This window comes from Momordica charantia, assembly GCF_013281855.1.
Source record: "Momordica charantia cultivar OHB3-1 chromosome 1 unlocalized genomic scaffold, Mcharantia_2.0 BLBB01000001.1, whole genome shotgun sequence".
Lineage (NCBI taxonomy): Eukaryota > Viridiplantae > Streptophyta > Magnoliopsida > Cucurbitales > Cucurbitaceae > Momordica > Momordica charantia.
Genome location: NW_028275157.1, coordinates 19,880,077 through 19,901,747, shown reverse-complemented (window position 1 = coordinate 19,901,747; position 21,671 = coordinate 19,880,077). Strand labels below are relative to the sequence as shown.

The window sequence follows — 21,671 nt, the reverse complement described above, 5'->3', positions numbered from 1 at the left end:
GGGAGGATGGGGCACGTGCGGATGGAGAAAGGGAAGGGGTGGAGAAGGCGACAGACAGGACCGGGCAGCTGGAGGAAGTTATGACTTATGAGGTCACTACACAACACAAGCCTAGCCGCACGTGCAGTCGACAGACAGGAAAGCGTGCCTTTTTTTGTCCTCCCGGGACCACCACCCCCCGTCTTGTCTTGTTTTCTATTGCTTCTCTCCCACGTGGGGGACCCATGCCCCCACCCACCAATAATTAATATCAATAATAATAATAAAAAAACACATTTACATACTTATATTCACTAATGGGCCTAATGAGCCCATGGGTCCGGAAATGAGAAGAGGATAGAGGCCCAATTGTCACGGCTTGGCCCGGCCCATCAGATTTCAAAATTAATCCCAGACCCGCCGCCCGCCTCTCACTTTCAAATCCGGACCGTCCGTTTCGTCTGCGTTAATTTCACGCTCATTGAAGTGATCCCTCTCCTTCTTTCGAATTCTGGATCTGCCACTTTCCAGTTCTGCTCACCTTCGTTCCAACGCGATGAGGAAGGGAACCAAGAGGAAAGCTAGTAAGAACGAAGATGCTAAGTTCGCGGAGAAGGAGAACCGTAAAGAATCTACCACAGCCACAGCAGCTACTCGAGCTAAGCGAGTCAAGGCTTCCAAACCTGATTCCCAACCGGAGTACTTCCAGGATAAGCGCAATTTGGTACACAATTAACCTTGCATTTTCACTCTGCATTTCGCATTTCTGAGTCTTTGGTGTTTGATCCCAATCTGGAAATAGTTGTATTTGATTACTGAGAAGTATAGAGGATTTGAGAATGAATAGACCTTGGATTGCTATTTGCTTCGCAGTATGTCTTTACAGCACAATTTCGTTAAGCTACTAGAACAGTGGGCAACTCATCAGGAATTTGCCGCACTCTGTTCCTTTATGATAACTGATAACCACGTAATTTTATTCAAATCGTTGGAAGAGGAGTGCTGTTAATAATAATTAAATGTTGCGGATTCTGAGGATTTAACTGATCGAGAATACCTACTTGTCTTATTCAGGAAGACCTGTGGAAGGCAGCGTTCCCTGTGGGAACAGAGGTCTGTCTTTTTTGGAACGTGGTATATTGGTTCTCTATTGTGTGGACAATTTTATTTTGTCACTAACGCTTAATGGTTTTATAACATCAGTGGGATCAACTGGATTCTGTTTACCAGTACAATTGGAATTTCTCGAATCTTGAAGTGAGTTATAATTCTGCTGTATCTTTGTAGTTTCATCCCTCTATTTCTCTGACTATAGTATTGGATATATTATACCCTTTCAAGTTGTTACAAGGATTAAAAGTGAAGTTCTAATCATGATCAGGATGCATTTGAAGAAGGGGGGAAACTATACGGGGAGAAAGTTTACCTATTTGGTTCTACAGAGCGTAAGTAACTTAAAACTCGAGCTCCTCTTTTTCCATCTTTGAGAAGACCTGAAAAACTATACACGTCCCTTTTTATATGATTTTCTATCATTGCAGCACAACTTGTCTCTTTCAAGGGTGAAAGTAGAGTTATCTGCATTCCTGTAGTGGTGGCTGTAAGTTGTTCGAATTATTTGTTTTACTGTCTTATTGTAGATTGAAATGCGACTAGTTTCCTGTATTAGCTGGTGTATTTATTTTCCTTGGAGTAACTGCTAGTTGCTACTATTAGATTTTAAACTTTTTTTTTTTTTTTTTTTTTTGTATTCTAGCAATTACTTGTAGTTAACTGATTTTATGTTCTTTAGGTTGTCTCACCTTTCCCACCTTCTGATAAAATTGGGATTAACTCTGTTCAACGAGAAGCTGAAGAGATCATACCCATGAAACAGATGAAAATGGGTTGGGTTCCCTACATTCCTCTCGAGGATAGGTGCTCAACTGCCAATGAATTTCTTGTGTTGTTTGCGATTGGACACCTTTTCTATTCCATGCATAACTTTGTTTTATGGCTTAACGCAATTCCTCTACAGGGATAGCCGAGTTGATAAGCTGAAATCCCAAATATTTATATTAAGTTGCACTCAGAGAAGGTATTTGACTTTACCACAGACTACCATCTCCTATCACATTGCATGCCATCTCAAGAGGAAAAAAATAATAACCAAAAAGACAAAAAGAGAAAGGGTCAATATTTGATGAGGCTGGTAGTATGCCAATAGTAATTCTCTCAATCCATATGTCGAACCTGTATTGACTGATGCCCCTAATAAATATTTTAGCTACAAATTGGCAATTGATGAATTACATTTGCTTTGTTTGAGTACTACTTTGACTTGTTTCATTTTCAAATTTATGACAATTGACGCCTTCTTAGGGCTGCTCTAAAGCATTTGAAGATAGATCGTGTCAAGAAGTACGAATACTGCTTGCCTTGTGAGTTTTTCCGTACTTTGTTTCTTTTTTGTTTGTTATTCGAAGTCTTTTTCCTATGTTGAGTGTTTGCATACCAATTAGTACCTGTTTGATCCTGATAGAAGTTAAAAGTGACTTCTTTGAGGGGAGGAGGTCTGATTCGGAGAAATGGGTTAGCTCCGAACTTGAAATGTTGATCTTTTCTGGTTCTTCAGAGCCCTTTAGCTTTAGAATTAGCTTTTCTAGATTGACAAATACCTTTTCTTTTGACAGATTTCTACCAGCCCTTCAAGGAAGATGAGCTGGAGCAAAGCACCGAGGTCCAAATAATATTTCCAGCCGAACCAAAGCCAGTAAGATTTTAGCCTGTGATATGATGGGGAGAAAGATAATGATTGTGATTGTTTAGGAAGATGATTGAACGCAAACTTTCGCTAGTGTGCTATTACTTTCTGGTTTCTTTACCCACTCAGTGATGACTTGATTATGATGATTGAGAGTGGCACTGACTTAGTTTGATAATATATATATATATATATCTTTAATATAAGGTCTCCGATGTCCTTTGCTAATTCAAACTTTATGTTGGTCACTGCAGATTTTCTGTGAATTTGATTGGGAACTAGATGAACTTCAGGTACAGGAATCGGCCTTCTGATTTTAGTTTTTGAACTTTTTTGCAGACTTATTCCTAACTCTTCCAGTTCTCTTTTTCAAATACATTATTTGAAGACAGTTCAAAAATGATCACGGATCTTTTCAATATTTTCTAGGAGTTCACAGATAAGCTGATTGAAGAGGAGGAATTATCTGAAGATCAGAAGGATGCCTTCAAGGTAGTATATGATGAAAACTACAACACTCACCAATTTACGTTTTGGATGCTATGACTAACGTTTGAGCACATCTTCCTTAGGAGTTCGTTAAGGAGAAAGTTAGAGAAGCAAAGAAAGCTAATCGAGAGGCAAGTTATATGTAATATTCTTTTCCGGTTCCTTTTCAGTTTTTGTTTATTAATTCTTTTGATAGTAGTGGTGGTTGTACTCGTTACAGGCAAGGGAAGCACGTAAGAAAGTGCTTCAGGAAATGAGCGAGGAAACAAAAGCAGCATTTGAGAAAATGAGGTTCTACAAGTTCTACCCAGTTCAAACACAAGATAGCCCTGATATTTCCAACGTCAAGGTAAGGAAATCTGGTTAGATCAGTAGGCTATACTCAATACTGTTAATCGGTGTCTTGAGATACAATAGCTTTAGTGTTAAAATTCGAAATCAAATTTTTGAATGATAAAAAATTTAAAACTGCTCAAGGACTTGCCAAAAGGAATTGATGCCTTACTAATGGGCATGACTTTTAACCATTTACTGTGTGTGTGTTGTCTTGCATTGAGTTCATTGGTCATAGTTTGTCGAAGAAATAACCCTAAACCAAGGCTTTAAATGGTTTTGACTAGAGAAAGAGGCTAAAGCTGATACTACTAGTGGTGGTCCTAAACATTGCTAATGTGACAGAGTGGAAGTATAATATATAACATTACACAATCAGAAGTCAGACCCAGCGAGGTTATATTTTTTTATAGAATGATTTTTTTAATTAAACATGTAAGGATGGAAATTCGAACCTTCGACCTTTTATCAAAGATATATATCTTACCTAATTGAGTTATGCTTTTGTAACATTGACACCAGCTAAGAAATTGCTATCAATCATTCATGTTAATTCTTTCTCTTTTGCTGGTGTTGCTTTCAGGCTCCATTCATAAACAGGTACTACGGAAAGGCTCACGAGATTCTGTGATTCGGTTTGGTGATGGACAAGAAGGAAAGAAGTTTCTAGCCCTGCTCGATTGAAGGGGTACTGAGTTCTCACTAAGAACTCTTGGAAGCAAGTTCCGCACATTTGTCGATCGAGGATTTTGAATCAGGCTGTTGCCTTAGAACTTTTAAGCTAAGGTAGGTACCGTTACCACCGATCATAAGGAATGTGTAAAAATTGAATGTGTAAGCCCCGGTTTTTCAGCTACAGAGATGGGGGCTTCCCGCCACTTGAGTTTGGGGAAACCCCCAAAAGTTTTCCTCCTCGACAATTGGGTCTCACTTTATTTATAGAAATATTAGAATTCAACTGTAGAATCTGATTACTGATTAGAAGAATCAATGAATCTATTTGCCGACCCTTCAATTATAGTCATTTAGAAGAATCAGTCATGGATTTTTCAGTTACACTCGCGATGTTGAGAATTCAAATTTCGCACTCTTAAAAAAAGTAACAAAAATTCTTATTTCTAAAACAAAATAATATTGCCTCTTATTCTTCTTCTCAGAGCGTACGTGTCAAAGGAAAGAAGGAAGCAAGATATTGATACAATATAATGTAGCAACACTTTAATGATAAAATTAACAATTTAACTCCACGGCTATCTCAAAGTAAAAAAGATAAATTAAGAAAGGGCTCCTATAAAAATTAATACAAAATAAATAATCCAGTGGATTGGATTCGTCAAGAGGACTCTACAGATAAAAATGTGTAACTCTGCTCGAAATTAAAGCACCAGCATCCGGTAGTGAGATCCTTGCTTCAGTAGCCGTCTGCTGCAAACATATCCGTTATGAGAAGAAAAAAGTGATCCTTCCATTCACCAACCCCAGCAAATGGAACCAGCCCACACACCAATGGCAGAAACACAAGCAGAATGGCGTAGAATACAACACGGCGGATCCAGTACGGGAAGATCGTGCGGCGACTTTTCCCTTGAGAAACCCCGACCGGGCCGTGTAGGATCAAAAACAGTGCAGATGTAAAAATGTTGGCAAATAAGTGTAATAAGCATAAAGTCTCCCAGTACATGAGCCAGAGCAATCCGCTTCCTCCCAGCGTGTCTATGCACAACTTCCCAGCTAAACCGCAGGCAACTCCAAGCAGCAAGACGATGAAAGTAACTGGCATTGCCTGGTTTGATGTCGCTGAACGTTGGAGAAGCAAGTAAGCAATTGCAAGAATCATAATGACACCGAATGCCATTCGACTCACAACTTGAACTTGACACCTAATCATATGCAGCCCAGAATTAAAAGATGCCATAGGATTTGGTATCCACCAAGATTTCGAGTCCTGTAAACAACACAGAACCTCAAATAAGTTCCTCGAACGAACGAATGCTTTAAATCGAATGATATGTGATGGAAAAACTCATCTACCATCAATCATCCAGAACAGTTCTCAAAAAATTGACAGAAAAGATCTTGGCTTGATAAAAAAATTGAATGATTGCTGTGAACAAAGTGTATAGCAATTGTCCTGACAAATACAGTTTTCAAGTTTTCTATAAGATCCTTTAAAAAATTGTAACAGAAAGAAGGGGTTGCACTTGCCTGGGTTGAAGGTGTACAGACTGCAGTAGCTTCAGAAATTCTTTGATATGAATAAACATATGCTCCGTAAGAGAGGCCCACCGACATTATAAGCAAACCAGCAACGAGACAGTCGATGCACCTTCTAAGAAGTTCCGAGTGTCTTGTGTCTTCTAACTGATTCTTGAATTTCTCGGCCTTAAAAGAGGCTTTTGATATGCCCATTGCTAATTTCGATCTCTCGAGATTGTTTAAGTCACAATTGAGTGCAATTTGTGTCTCTTTCAACTTTAATTTCCTCATTGCAAGGTTAATCTCCAATGTCTTAAGATCGTTGGAACGAGCCTGTTCAACAATGGATCTTTCGAAAGTGCTGAGTGCTATCTCATTGCTTTGGGAACCAATCGCCCTTGGCGCAACAGAAGCCACATCGCTTGTCAGTCTACACAAAGCTAACTCACGAGTCAATGAATCAGAAACGCTTTCCTTCTCTTCAATTGAACTTAATTGGTCAATAGGGGCATCGGTTCTAGAAGATTCTCCCGAGCAACATTCTTCCATACTAGAACTACTTGTCATATCTCTTTTCCTGGCAAGGGTCAAATCTACTGTGATTTTTTCTTCCTTGCATTTGCTGGAGAAATACACTCCGGTTTTTGTGGATGATTCACTGATTGATCTGAGAGTTCTCAACGTGCTGCCAAATGATTTCTCAAACTTTTTCAAAAACCAATCAAGCTTGTCCCCAAAAACCTGTTTCCATATAATCGGTCAGAGAACATGCATCTTGGAAGTTGGACCCTGGGCAGTGCTGAATGAATAAAAGAGAACTTGTAGAAAGAAGTAGGAAGCAAAAGCTGTAGTTGGAGATCAAACTTACATTGACCAAAGATTCTCTTATAGCTGAAGTGCAAATCTGCAGGTAGACAAGACAATCTTGTATCATATGGCTCAATGCAAACAATAGTTTCAAAGAAATCGAAATCATATCTTATTAGAGAATGACTCGGTGGTAAAGCTCCATCAATTGTAGATAGACTAGGCCCATACCAAGCAACACTTTAAACACTACATACTAGATGAACACCAGTGTATCTACATTATGGGAATTAAGAAGAAAATAATTTGAAGAAATGTTGATAATAAATACTACAATTTGGATAATAATAGATTAGGACACACTATACAGCTTCTTGTTCAATTGATTCCAAAGAGTTACATGAATATCAATTGTTTCTTATTCTTATTTTTCTTATTTCAACAAGTTGAGGAACAATTCAAAACTTGCATATTTACCACTGCAACATTGGACATTGAACATTGCTCCATATAATGAAAAACAATAATAACTTTTCATTTAAGTTAGTTCCAAAGCTTCTTCAGGAATTCGTAATAAAGAACAGGGGCATACCACCGATAGGTGATCAACAGACATCCTTTCACCAGACATGTTCTGCTTCTCAATCACCTAAAATCAGAATAGATAAACCCACAAAGATCATCAAACAGTTAAACCCATTGCCAGTCCTCAGAAACGCACAACACATAGTGATCGGCCCTAAAAAACCTAACATCATAATATGCCATGAACTAGTCAATGAAATTAATAGCTTCAACTCATTTTCAGATAAGTCACATGAAATCCAGAAAATGCACTTCATTTAAAGATTTGTGATCATCAAAGTTCTAAATTTGGGATATTGAGCATATCATTAAGCCACAAGATTTACATACCAACTTGAAAGAAAGTTCATATTTAAAAGAAAAAACTCCCAAATTAATTTGGACTTTCCACCCACATCTTCTAACATAAATATAGATAATTAAATAGACTTGGGGAACCAAAAAGAAAAAATACCTTGCTTCGGTTACTACTAACACTTGAGGAAACATAACTTGTCATTACATTTACTCCTAAAAATTTAATGAGCAAGTCGAATCATACAAGGGGTCAAATAAATTTTCAGAATCTTTCACATAAAAACAGCTCCTAGGCGCCCAGAAGTATGTAATTTAGGCAGCATTCAACTTCAACAGAACACGATAGTCAAATTTGACATGGACTTAAATGTAAAGATTCAGACCTTTTTTCCCTAATCATATGAACACAAATTCAAAAATAACGCATAGAGGATTGAAATAAGAGAATGTTGACCGTTTAGAAGCATGAAAACGAAGAACAGCACCACCAAAACGCAAACTTTGCGCCAGCCAGAGAAGCCCATTGAAAAAGGAGAAGAAGACGGAACCTGAGCAACAAAAGCCGCGAATGACATTCCCAGTAAAAGCGCCACATTTTCGAAATCGCCATCGACACGTCGCGATTGAGCAATTAGAACCTTAGGGCGTCGGCGTTTGCAATTCACACCTTTCTGCAGCAATCTCGCGGGCGAAGAACAAGAAGACGACGAAGACGGCAGTTCTTGGACATTATCAATAACCCTATTTTTCTTCTTCTTCTTCTTCCTATTGCGTTTTATGCACGGTGGAAGGTCGTAAACCGTACGGCTTGAATTCGCCGGATACCAATCGACCGCCGTGATTTCTTCCCGGTCGTTGTCGGTGGTTTCGTCAGCGAAGGCGCTGCAAGTGGATGAACCCAAAGGGACTTCGTCCATGGCCGAATTAAGCGGCACGGACATCATAGACTGAAAATTCCCGTCGATTCTAAGCTCGACGAGAAGAAAATTTACAAAATGGAGTGGGAAGACGCTAACGAAGCGTATGATTTGAATGTTCTTCTTTTTTGGGGAAAACCATTTAGATGTTCCGTTAAATTATACAAAATCACGTTTCAACTTTCAATAATATCTTTAAACTTTCAAGTTCTATTTTTACTTTTAATTTCAAATTTATGTCAACTTTTTTTTTTCTTTTTTTCAAGTGACAATGAAAAAATTAGCCATTTTTTTTTTACAACAGGTAAGATAGGACAGAGTTCAAACTTATAAATTCTTGACGAGAGATATATATCAATTACAACTAAATTAAAAAATGAACAATTAAGTGTGAAATAATAGTAGATAGGTAAAAGTTTCATATACATTTATGTCCAACTTATTTCAATTGTATCTTTATCATTTAAAAAGTTTATTTTAACCTTGGATCATTAAAACTGTTTCAATCAAATTATTCATTAAATATGAAATTTGATGACGTGTTGAGCTATGGAAAACAAATCAAAGAATCTTAGTCGCATTCAAAATCATGTTTATATATTTTGGGAACCATCATAAGTGGTTTATTGGTCCAAATGGGCCAAGATAATTAAGAAGGAATGAGTTCAAATCCATGATTGTCACCTACCTTATGAATTAGTAATTCCTATGTGTTTACCGATACCAAATGTTGTAGGGTCAGGTGGTTGTCCCGTGAAATTAGTCGAGGTACGCGTGAACTGACCCGGACACTCACGAATATAAAAAAAATGTTGATATATTTTGGGGACACAAAACAAGTTTGGGAAATAGAGTAAATATTATTTGTTCCTCTCACAGTCAAAAGATAGGGAGAAACAAAAAGAAAAATAAAAATTGAGGGGTTGATGAAAATTAATGTTAAAGCATTAAATAGAGGACATGAAGAGACAAACGAAGAAATCCAAGACAATCCAACCTAAGTGTCATTATTTCTTTATAGATTTCTCACGTTTGACAATCAAACATTGTCTTCTTTCATCAGTTAATATTTTTTGTTGTTCTCCTAGTTTTGATAGACCCACACTTTCAATCAATCCTACCTTCCACGATTTTCTCTCTTACAAATATTTCTCTCAGGAAAATTATGAAGTTTTCTCTCTTTACTCATCTCTCCTTCAACTTTGCAGTGTTTGAGTCAAATACGTTGTCATTTCTATCCATGCATGACTTTATATCAAGAATGTGGCTTCTACTGTTGTTTCAACCAAAACTCTATCCTATATTTTAAGTTTACGTCCAAGGTACAAAGTCATAATATCAACTATTAGTTCAACTTAAAATTGAAAAGAAAAAAAAAAAAAGAGTTAAAGTCTTTCATGTCAAAAAGGGGGGAAAACCCCCTTAATTTTCTATTTACCAGATCAGTGAATTAAAATTCAATAACCTATAGATTAGGCCAATAATTTAAAATTTTAGTTTATAACAGATTGAAAGTATAAAAATTTATTATACATTTTTTTTAAGTGATTGACTCAACTTTAAAAAAAAAAATGATACTTGTAGTTTAATCTATAAATTTTATTGAGTGAAGTTCTCCTATTGAATCGATTTTTTTTATTATTATTATTGCTATTATTATCTAGTCGAATATTTGTATAAATAACTTGAAATAAATATATGTTTTTATATATAAAAAAGTTTAAAATTTTTAAAAAGATAGCATAATCCAAGTAGTTTAAATATAGAGTAAAATAATACACCAAGAAAACTTATGCTTTATTTGAGAAAAATGAAAAGTCATAATATTTTTAAAAATACATTGAATTGAAAATTTATAGAAAGAGACAAAAATAATTATTATATTTATAAATTTATCACACACAAAACTAATTTGAAAATTTGTCTGGCAAAATTTTTTTTCTTTTGTAAATAAGATAATATTTTATTTTATATAGCTCTTATATTACTGATTTACAAATTTTCTATAATTGATAAAATGTATCATTAATATACCTATATCATTGATATAATGTTTTTGTATTGTTGATAAATTTTATCACTTACGATATGTACTTAGAACAAGATCTATTTTATACATTACCATTTTTTATTTTTTTTAGTAGAGTTAGATTCAATGGTTAAGGAAGGGGGAGAGTTGGACTTTCTTCTTCTTTTTTTTCTTTTTTTAATTAATAATATTAGGTTAAAGACCCATTTATCTCCAAATATGATATTGTCTGTTTTAAGCATAAGCCTCACGACTTTACTTTTGCTTCCATCTAAAAGGTCTCATACCAATTAAGATAATTGTGTTACCTTACAAATCCAACATATCATAAGACTTGTAAGTTGTAATTATAACCTACAATATTAAGTGCTTCTAGACAAACAAGTAAAAGTGGGAGAACAACTTAGCAGATTTTAGGTCATTTAACTGTAATACTTTTATTGCAAAATAGAACACAAAAAGATAATAACTGATAATATATTGTGTTGGTCCCTAATTACAATAATTTCAAGAAACTATAAGATATATTCAATTTGAAAAAGATATATATGAACCCTGAGTTTTTCAAAATTCTCTAATATAATTATAACGTTACCTTCATCGTCAAACCGAACATATAATTCTATGAATAAAATACTGATTATGTTTTCTTAAATGGGAAGTCAGCTTGCCACCGTATCTATTGGAGGCAATTTTCATTGGTTATGGGTTAATGTGCTATATGTTGGAAGACTCCGAGAATGCAAGAACGTAGGGATCTATATGTAAACATAGTATCTATTTAAATACGCTCAAATGACCCTTTCTCATTTGGTCTGGTATATGAAATGAACTTATAATCATGGAATTGACTTGATCATTAGATTATAGATTATAAGTTTATAACCCTAGCTCATTTCTGTTGTGGATGGAACAAATTTACGAATTTTGATTCAAGTTAGTAAGAGAGATCTTGAACTAAGAAATAGATTCCACTATACTGAAGAGACAATTATCTTACTTGCAAACATGGATAAAATATATTATAGTGTTATCCGATACTGTAACAATCCTTGATCAGCAAGAAGAATATCAGACTCTTGATCAATAATGTATCACGTTATGTCCCCAAGGGATAGTTTGGGTGTCTTGAGGCTTCAAGGAATATTTTGAGATCTTGAGTTCAAATCACATGAATGCAACTCCACGAAACAATGCTTTCTTAATTTTGGAACTAAAAAGATAACATGACTCTCCATTTTAAACCCTTGTTATAGAAAACTTATTTTTTATGTGAGAACTTTTGGTTCTACCCTAGGTTTTTGTTCTGCTTTTGTTTTTGTTTTTCACTTTTTGCTCTTGTTTTTGTTCTTCTTTTTTTTTTTTTTTTAATTTTTGGGTTAAGTTCTACTCTAGGTGTTACTTTTAAGATAAAGATATAATAAATAAGATGTAAATAATGAAATTAACTTAGCCAAATTTAGAAAAGTAACAAGAAGTTATTAAATTTTACTTTATTTTAGTTTTCAAAATCTGAGTTATAAGATTTGGAAAATGTTCATAAAAATAGATAGTAAAACAAATAATCTTGAGTTTATAAACTTAATTTAAAAAAAATTCTAAAACCTAAAATGAAACAGTGAATTGGATCATTTTAAATTATATAATTTCATTATTGATCTTTTAGTTGAACTGATCATTTTGGTACTATATTTAAATGTCTTTTTTAATTGCTTGATTTTGTGGCTAATTTATATTATTTTCATAGTTAAATTTGAGTGTTTTGTAATACTATTTTGAATATTTTGTGGATCAAATTTTATTAAAAATATAACATTACAAATCATAATGAAATGACCTAGTAATTAGATGATTGTCTTGTGAAATTAGTAATCCATTACTCGCAAATATTAAAAAAATTATTAGAGGTTAAATTTTTTTAAAAAGTTAAAATATATAATAAAATAAATGGACACTTTTTAAACACACTAAATTGAAAAAACGTGTATTTTTATTTAGCTAAAACAAAATGATGAGAACGAACCTGATCTCCACGGCTCCATTCTGATTGGTGACAACCAAACCGGCCTAGATTTCATGCGCGTGCACCGCACAACGCTCCACAGGAGGCACGCGAACCCGGGACAGTAGCGTGCAGTTCACGCGCCTGTACACTAGAGACTTAGAGAGAGATACGTAGGCTGGCAACCACAGGATTATTAGGAGTCCAACGCCGACACGTCAGCCGAAAAGCATCCAAAATTCCAAGACGCGCTGCAACTCACATCTCTCGCCGGGCCCCACCTAACTCCCCCCGTCCAATCACAGCCTCCAGCACCCATCTCCACCATGCCACGTGTCATTCTATCCTCCACCCCTTCAATATTAATTTCCCCCTTTTTTTCTCTTTTTATTAAAACAAAAAATTATTTCATATTTCTGGTTCTTCTTCTCTGTCCACTACTACACTTCTCTTCTCCCTTCCACTTCTTGCTATTTCCACCACTACTGTCTCTTTCTCTCCCGCGCGCGCGCCCGCCCGCCGGAGCTAGGGTTCCCGATTATGATTCACTGATCTCCAATTTTGATTCCGGTGGAGCTTGGAAGGATTTCTTTCTTCATGGCTACTTCATTGCCTTTACCCGAGCTCGTTTTCGTCTCACCGAAACGCCTTCTTTCTCCTTCCAGTTCCAGATGTTCGCTCTATAGGATTCACCTCTCTAGGAGTTGTAGGTTTAATGTCGTTCTTCGCACTAAGGTCAGGGCTCTCAGAGAAGACGGCGTGGTTGTTGACGAGAGAGAGAGTGAATTGCTCAGGGAAGTTAATGGTTATGGACTTGGTGGCAATGGAGCTGCTTACAATGGGAATGGTGATTACAGGTATAATGGTTGGGTTAATGGCGGAGTGACGGTCGTGGAGAGTGAGAAAGGAGTTAGTAATGGGAGCTTGGTGAAGTATGTAAATGGAAATGGCGTCGCAGCGACGGTTGTGGGGGAAATTCAAGCTTCGGAGTCGAAGGAGGAGGGGAGGAAGAAGAGGATAGAGGAGATTGGTAAAGAAGATGCTTGGTTCAAGCAGAGTGATCAGCAACAGATCGAGGTTTGATTCTGTGTTGAATTGACGTTTTCTAATTCTCTTTTCAGTTTCTGCTCGTTTCCCGTTATTATTATTTGTTTCCCGTGCTGATGAAATTCTACGTAGTTTGAAGGTTTCCATTTTCAATCACCATATAGCTAGTATCAGCATTCGCGTGCAATCTCTGATCGGAATTGATTGAAGAGCTTATTTGGGAGGTCTCAAGTCCTAGTTCAAAGTTTCATTTGGGTGTAGCGGTGGTTTTACATAATACTAAACCAGGAAATAATGATTTCAATCATTTTCAATTTAGTTTCTCTCCATTTGATATTGATAATCAAATTTTTGGCTTGGTAAATCAAAATTACTACACGAACCCACAAGTGAGGGGTGGTAATGAACGAATTAAATTAGTTTTGAAATTTCGGGTCTAATAGTGATTTAGTAAGCCTTAATAAGATTTCTATTTACTCTTCATAGCAGTGTATAATCACATTTCACTCCTTGGAAAATGAAGGTGTTTCACTGTAATAGTCAAATGCAATCTTAATTACTGGAGTAGAAAAATCTCAGAGTAAGCAATGTGGTTCTAAAACAAGATTGCACCAATCTGGGTAATAGGATTGACAAATCATCCTCGTTATATAAATTTCAAATCTGACTGCTTCTTGATGAAAAGCTGCAACAATGGGGAAGTTTGGTTTAGTAATTATGAAATTATAGAAATCAGGCAGTGTAGGTATGAAGCATCAACAATGCTTGCACTTCCCCCATATTTTTGGTCATTTTAATATCTCCTTATTTTTCAGATTGCATTTTATCCCATACTTAGATCATTCTAAATGTCTTCTTATATTTCATCTTTATGTACGTTTTCCATCAAGATACAGTAATAGTCCAGATAAATGGGGTTTTCAGGTTTCTGTGGCACCTGGTGGACGCTGGAATAGATTTAAAACATATTCAACAATTCAGAGAACCTTGGAAATATGGGGATTTGTTTTTACTTTTATAATTAAGGCTTGGCTTAACAATCAGAAATTTACTTATCGAGGTAAGCCCTTCTGCAACGTCAATGTCAACATTCCAGAAATTTGCCTTTTGGATTAACTATTAGATGATAGGAATTTTCGGCTTATTTCATGGTCTATAATTTGCTTTTAGGAGGAATGACAGAGGAAAAGAAGGTTGCCAGAAGAAAAATCTTAGCTAAGTGGCTGAAAGAAAACATTTTAAGATTAGGTCCGACGTTTATTAAAATTGGCCAGCAATTTTCCACAAGAGTGGACATTCTACCGCAAGAATATGTTGACCAGTTATCAGAACTTCAGGTTAAAATCTCACTTATCTATTCTCGTCCCATTCTGTGCGTAAGTCTGTTGCGTATGAAATATACATGTTTTCAATTGGAATGATGAAATATTTCAATTCATCTTTCCTTGAATGCTTCGGCTGATGATTCTCATTTTCAATTCAGGATCAAGTTCCTCCTTTCCCATCTGAGACTGCAATATCTATAGTTGAAGAAGAGCTTGGAGGTCCTTTGGCCAATATATTTGATCGGTTTGATCATGAACCAATAGCTGCTGCTAGTCTTGGTAAACTTGATTCACATTTTCTGTGGCCTACCATGATATCTGTTAGGAAATTAAATTGAGCTCAAGCATTTTGAAATTCTCTGTTTCCTGGCTGATTAGAAAACGTAATATCAGAAGTCTCTTTAATCAGGTCAGGTACATCGGGCAAGATTGAAGGGGCAGGAAGTTGTAGTCAAAGTACAAAGACCAAGTTTAAAGGAACTCTTTGATATTGATCTTAAGAACCTAAGGGTTAGTTTCAACATTGACTGAAATTTGTAATTCTGTTTCTCCGTGCCTGGGTGCTCAGAATCGAGCAATCTCATCTTCTACACTGCATTTACTTATCTCATGTCTGTATTTCCTGCTCTAGTTGAAGGTCTTGCCTCAGATAATCCTTTTCTAGCTAAGCTAATTTTCTTGAGTCCACCATTTTCAATTTTTTTACGAATTGTGTGGGGGCATACTTTATTCTGGTTAAGCTAATTTTCTTGTATCTTCTATTTTTTGGCTAAGCTAATTTTCTTCTATTTCCTACGCTGCATCCGTAGCCACCTTGAACAGGGTGGAATTCCTTTTCCAGGGTTTTTTTTAATAATAATTGTCATAATGTTGTAAATGTATTTCAAGTGATATTAAATTATAATCTGATTAAAAAAGTCGTTTAATTTAATTAAAATCTCGACTTAAAAATCTATGCAATAGTAATGGTGAAATATCCTTGTTGGTTTGTCGGAACCCATTCCTTGCAAATTCCCTAAGGAATCCCAGGAATGATGCGTTGACACCTCTATATGCACCAAGGAATAACAACTCCTTGGAATAGCTTAAGCAGTATGCTTAAGCAAGGTGTATAATCTGTTTTATATGGGTAAGTTTTATATGGGATAAGATATTTAAAGAAATAATTCTTTTAAGCATATGAATATTAGAAAATAGAAAGTTTCTAAGGATGCAGGTAAGATAAAAAAGGAAATGATCGTTACGCATTTGTTGAAACAAAATGGGCAAAAAGGATCTAAAGAGGGGAGAGAGGAGAAGATAAAGAGAAGAAGAGAAAAAATGGAAGTTTTGTGTGAGAAAATGGAGAAAAATGCGTTAAAGTATTAAGAAGGATTATTGATCTTTATAAGTTGCGCAAAGGAAAGCCCATGCTTGCAACATTTAAAACACCGAACTGTGTATTTATCACGTCCATATTACAACTCCCTTAAGAATTGTCGAACTTGTATGTAGAAAGGACTTGACGTCATGCATCAAAACCTTTGATATTTTAATTTATCTCAGGTCATAGCTGAATACCTTCAAAAAATTGACCCAAAGTCAGATGGTGCAAAGAGAGATTGGGTTGCTATATATGACGAGTGTGCTAATGTCCTGTATCAGGTATTGACATTTCCTCAACTATTACTTTAAGACACGGCTACTGATATGTTATATGGATATATAACTTTATTATTATAGCCGTTTTTATTTCGACTCAAAAGCATCAATGCTTATTTCTGTCAAATTCTATGCCAGCGTGTTTAATTCTTCATAATATCAAATATTATGTTGATTTCAGGAGATTGATTACACCAAGGAAGCAGCTAATGCCGAGCTGTTTGCAAGCAACTTTAAGAGCTTGGATTACGTGAAAGTTCCATCAATATACTGGGACTATACCACCCCACAGGTATTATTAATTAGTTCGTACGATTAAACAATTGTTGCTTTTGGAACATTGTTCTTACCTTGATTGTTTATCATTTTGAAATGACTGTAGGTTCTGACTATGGAATATGTCCCTGGAATCAAAATAAATAAGATTAAAGCTCTGGATCAACTAGGCATTGATCGAAAACGGTCAGGATCATCTTCAATTTGTTATCTTCATTTATAATCATTGAAGGAAATTATATCATTGCTACCATTGCTCTTATGTGATAAAGGCTAGGTCGTTATGCTGTTGAATCTTACCTGGAGCAAATTCTGTCTCATGGATTCTTCCATGCAGATCCTGTGAGTTCTGATTACTACTTCTCGTTTATGTTATCCAAGTCCTAAAATATCTAGGATGTTGTCTTGTGTAATTAATTATGGATAAATGTAGTGCGGGTGCCTAAGAAAGTTCATTGAAATTCATACAATGTATTTTAGATTTGTCGTAAGAGATTTATTAACTTTGAATGTAACTAACCTTTTTCAGCATCCTGGGAATATCGCTGTCGATGATGTCAATGGAGGGAGGTTGATCTTTTATGATTTTGGAATGATGGGCAGGTACTAGACTTTGCTTGCCTGACCTTCATCTATGAAATTACACCTCCGCCCCCACCCAACAAAAAAGAAAAAAGGAAAAGAAAATCAACCTTATATGGCCACCATACTTTGGTAACATATTGCTGTGTTGGTGCTCTGCAGTATCAGTTCAAATATCAGAGAGGGTTTGCTGGAAACGTTCTATGGAGTGTATGAGAAAGATCCAGACAAGGTACCGATTTTCTTAAAATGCACCGTTGGCTTTCATTTCACTATATGAAGTTTATTTCTGTTTCTGCCACCTTAAGGTGGTGTACCAGTATCATCATTTTTGCCTAATAATATGCGATTGTTTACAAGAATTCATCATTAGTGCAGGTTCTCCAAGCAATGATTCAAATGGGAGTTCTTGTGCCCACTGGAGATATGACGGCTGTTAGACGAACAGCTCAATTCTTCCTCAACAGGTTTATTGAAGAGAAACTTGAATGAACTTAGAAAACACCTCCCTGATCAATATTCATTTCGTTCGTTTTTTCTTTATCCTGTCTTTTTGTTAGATAATTGTTATATGTGGAAAAATATTTTTGTTTGGTGGTTTTTAGATGAGACATCTTTGCAAGGCCCTTTTTTTTTCCTTTTTATTTATTTATTTTTGGCAATGAGAACAAAGTGCCTTTCTCTTTCGTTGAAAATGCTGTTAATGGGGATTTTCATTTTAATTTTTTGATAAATTCATTAATGATGCGATGTTATTTTATCTCTTAAGAGTACAGAACAAATTAGGAATCAATCTGAGAGTTCAATGAGCTAAGCAGGTTGCAATCACTTATTTGGGAGATTGATACTACTTGTTATAATTGGGTTCACAGTTAAATTTCTACTGTAGTATTTTAATTTTTGTTGCGTTTAATCTGAATACCTGATTTATTTTGATTATCATGAGCAATATGTTAACGGTGACTTGTTTGAACTAAGCAAGGAACTGAGGTCAAATTAAAATCAACTTGTTAATCCTTTTTGCCTTTGTTCTCTGTCATATTTTCTGAATGAAAGCTTGGTTTATTATAAAAGAAAGAAAAAATAAACTTGTAAATCTATTCTACACCATATTCTGACCATGGAATTTTTAATTTGAACTTCCAGTTTTGAAGAACGTCTGGCTGCACAGAGAAGGGAAAGAGAGATGGCAACCGCAGAACTTGGTTTTAAGAAACCATTGACCAAGGAGGAAAAAATAATGAAAAAAAAGGAACGTCTAGCTGCAATTGGTATGTAACCCTGTTGAGCAGTCCCGGTGTCCCATTATGCTTTAATTCCTTTTTTAGTTTTTTAAAAAACTCCTATTATGTCTCACACAATGAAAAACCAGAGAGTTTGTATAAATATCTAATCTAAGTGATTATCAGATGATTACAAAGTTTTTCTTCTCAACTTGTATGATAAAACAGTGTTTCGTTATACTTGATGCTACAAAAAACCTATAGCGAACTTGTGTATAGAGTCCTGCTCATAGCTGTTGCACTTTCCTAACAGGGGAAGATCTATTAGCCATTGCAGCAGATCAACCATTTCGTTTTCCTGCCACATTCACATTTGTTGTTAGAGCATTTTCAGGTAATTTACAAGAAATATGAACTGTTACAACATCTTTTGGATAACGTTAACCACTGAAAAACAAATTATTCTCTGCAGTATTAGATGGCATTGGGAAAGGCCTTGACCCACGATTTGATATAACTGAAATTGCAAAGCCGTGAGTTTTATCAGAGTTCAAAATTACTTTAAACTCCTCTCATCTGGACGTTTTATGGTTATCTTACATGGCTAATGTTTATCCTTTAGATATGCTCTGGAATTACTGAAGTTTCGTGAAGCCGGAGTTGAGGTTGTCTTGAAGGTAAATGTGATTATCTTTTTACATTTTGTCGTATTCCATCTATTTTTTATATTGCTATCTTAATTGTCAATTCTTACAAATTTTCAGGATTTCAGAAAGAGATGGGATAGGCAGTCTCGCGCATTCTATAACTTATTTAGACAGGCCGAAAGAGTTGAAAAACTTGCTGAAATTATCCAAAGACTGGTAATGATTACAAACCATTCCTGAAATGAATGGGCATGTCAAACCTCAGTTTTACCTCTTCATATTTTGAATATTGGACCTGCTTTTTATTTAATCAACAGGAGCAAGGTGACCTGAAGCTTAGAGTTCGGGCTTTGGAATCTGAAAGAGCATTCCAACGCGTTGCAACAGTTCAGAAGATGCTAGGAAGTGTGAGTTTTTCAGTTGGCACTCATGTTTGCCTGGCAACCTTGTTTGCATGTTAACATATTTCGACCATATTAAACGGTATCCACAGCGACCTGTTAGACCTCCCATCCTTGTACGTGTGAAGGATGGGAGGTCTATCAAGATCCAATAGAAAATTTTTGTGAAAGTAATAGGTGAAAAAAAATCGAGAGCTTTAGAAAATTAGCACAATTTTCTGCGTATGTTGGAATGACTATAGTCTGGCAAGTTCATTTACCCCCCCATCTTTTGGCCATCAACAGGCAATAGCTGCTGGAAGCCTAATCAACCTTGGAACAATACTATCTATCAATTCCATTCGGGTAAGATGTGCTCTTGTTTTCTTTTCTCGACCTTGCTGCCACCGTTATCACTCTATGATTATTGATTACTTGCTTTACTGTTTTCAGATGCCTGCTACTATTGCCTACATCTTTTGTGCCTTTTTTGGTTTTCAAGTGCTCCTCGGCCTTGTCAAAGTCAAGAGATTAGATGAGCGGGAGAGGTTGATAACAGGAACCGCTTGAAAAATAGGTAAGTAGACATGGCATTGCGCGCACATCTGGATCCAATTCCTTGAAAATTATATGTTGAATTTCAAGCGACCCTGAGCATCACGGCCTTATAACTGGACACGTTTCAGGTTTCAGAGTTATGATTCACAGCAAATGAGTCAACTTGGAATCCATCATCACATAGTTGATAGAAAGCAGTAGTCTGTAGCCTGCGGTATACATCATCAAGAGATTACATCAGATGATATGGGTCGAAAACGCGAGCACTTCTTCCGTGCTTGCTGAAATCATATCATATGAATTAATTTTCACCAAGTGGTTGGTTAACCAGCTCTGTTTTCTGAGTAGTTTGAGCTCGCTTCATATATACTCCCCAGCTGTGTCGTGAAGCCTGGCAGCAGTTATCTTTTAAACAGTTAGTCTGTCGAAATTGGAATGATGTACGTAACATTTTCATTAGACATTGGAAAATGTCAATATATTATGCAGTATGCTGCAGCATAGAGTTATTTTTCCTCCCCTCATAAATGTATACATGTAGATGCCAGAGATTACTCAATTCTGAGTCCCATTTTTGGGGTCATCTCTTTTTCTTGTTTCCTTATCTCATCTCCCTCTCGCACCAGATACAAGTGGACCGCAAAAAGGTACCACGAAGATTGAAACTTCAGTTTTTGTTGTGAGCTACAGTTACTTGTGAAAGGTATATCTTGACTCTTTAGAAAAACTTCAGTTTGCACTGTAATCTTTCTCACCAATGCAGATAATTTACATAGCATGAGACTTGGGACAACAGAAGAGAATTGTTTAGTGTTAGACAGCCTTCTTCATATTTGATACATTTTATTTTCTCTTTGCACTTAACATCCACTTCTTTTCACACCAAGACCTTTTCATTATTCTTGCAAATACAAAGGCATTATTTATTACGCAACCAGAAATGTCATCTTCAGATGAGTTGCAGTTTCCACAAAGGAGACTTGTGAGTTGCTGCAGCTAGAGCTACTTGACAAATTAGCTATAGACACAGGTTGCAATTCCCCCAATTATCTCAGCCATTGAAGTAGGAAATTGAGATTGCATGGGATTTGCACTAAGGGAGAGATTGAGTGTAGACATAATCTTCATGTTCAAAAACGTTCTCTTTTCTGCCTTCACCCTCTTTGCACTCAACGTCCACTTTTTGGCACCCAGACCTTCCCTGTGTTTGCCTCAAATGTAAGAACCGTCATTTAATACACAGCATGAACTCAGAAAATGAGAGAAAAAGAGAGAGGGGCTTACCAAATTGAAGGATTTAAAGGAACCCACCTCTAGTCCATTGGAGTTTACTCTTCCATGCCCAACCAGAGCAAAGCAGAAGAAGAAAATAAGAAAGATAGCAAGTCTTAGGGATCTCATTTGAGTGGAGAAGGTTTAGCTGTCAACTAGGAGGAAGTAACGTTTTATAAGATGAAGAAGCTCCAGATTATGGGATTCAGAAGTCGATGGGCACCGACAAGACAAGATCTTGAAAGCTTCCTCAGACAAAAATATTATACTGGTACAACTAATCTCTAATCTCATTGGTACATGTGTTTTTGTGAAATTGAGCTTGCTTTTGACCTGTCGCCTG

At 35.9% G+C, this 21,671-nt stretch overlaps 3 protein-coding genes and 1 long non-coding RNA gene across 4 annotated transcripts; 2 read left to right on the top strand and 2 right to left on the bottom strand.

The window, feature by feature from the left end:
- The first annotated feature begins 433 nt into the window (after positions 1-433).
- Positions 434-4,559, top strand: LOC111005966 (protein HEAT INTOLERANT 4). Its single transcript, XM_022277687.2, has 14 exons — positions 434-703; positions 1,054-1,092; positions 1,183-1,236; positions 1,361-1,424; positions 1,521-1,579; positions 1,772-1,896; positions 1,997-2,056; positions 2,341-2,399; positions 2,652-2,731; positions 2,977-3,015; positions 3,152-3,214; positions 3,295-3,342; positions 3,432-3,560; positions 4,128-4,559. Exons 1-14 carry the CDS (start codon positions 536-538, stop codon positions 4,173-4,175), a joined length of 1,035 nt encoding a protein of 344 aa, XP_022133379.1. The 5' UTR covers positions 434-535; the 3' UTR covers positions 4,176-4,559.
- A 152-nt stretch (positions 4,560-4,711) lies between these two features.
- CPR5 (protein) lies at positions 4,712-8,497 on the bottom strand. Its single transcript, XM_022277580.2, has 5 exons — positions 7,978-8,497; positions 7,140-7,196; positions 6,609-6,644; positions 5,750-6,481; positions 4,712-5,489 (listed from the first exon to the last, which is right to left on the bottom strand). The coding sequence occupies exons 1-5, from the start codon at positions 8,371-8,373 to the stop codon at positions 4,956-4,958; spliced, it is 1,755 nt and encodes a 584-aa protein (XP_022133272.1). The 5' UTR covers positions 8,374-8,497; the 3' UTR covers positions 4,712-4,955.
- Positions 8,498-12,791: 4,294 nt separating this feature from the next.
- ATH13 (ABC2 homolog 13) lies at positions 12,792-20,639 on the top strand. Its single transcript, XM_022277072.2, has 21 exons — positions 12,792-13,454; positions 14,349-14,484; positions 14,595-14,761; positions 14,908-15,028; positions 15,159-15,259; positions 16,295-16,393; positions 16,572-16,682; positions 16,773-16,852; positions 16,939-17,008; positions 17,196-17,269; positions 17,411-17,480; positions 17,627-17,715; positions 18,395-18,519; positions 18,785-18,865; positions 18,944-19,004; positions 19,094-19,148; positions 19,236-19,334; positions 19,436-19,525; positions 19,805-19,864; positions 19,952-20,075; positions 20,185-20,639. The coding sequence occupies exons 1-20, from the start codon at positions 12,975-12,977 to the stop codon at positions 20,066-20,068; spliced, it is 2,286 nt and encodes a 761-aa protein (XP_022132764.1). The 5' UTR covers positions 12,792-12,974; the 3' UTR covers positions 20,069-20,075; positions 20,185-20,639.
- A 307-nt stretch (positions 20,640-20,946) lies between these two features.
- On the bottom strand, positions 20,947-21,481 carry LOC111005546 (uncharacterized). The gene is made up of 2 exons (XR_002600747.2): positions 21,341-21,481; positions 20,947-21,257 (listed from the first exon to the last, which is right to left on the bottom strand). It is a non-coding gene; the product is annotated as an uncharacterized LOC111005546 (long non-coding RNA).
- Between the last annotated feature and the right edge of the window lie 190 nt (positions 21,482-21,671).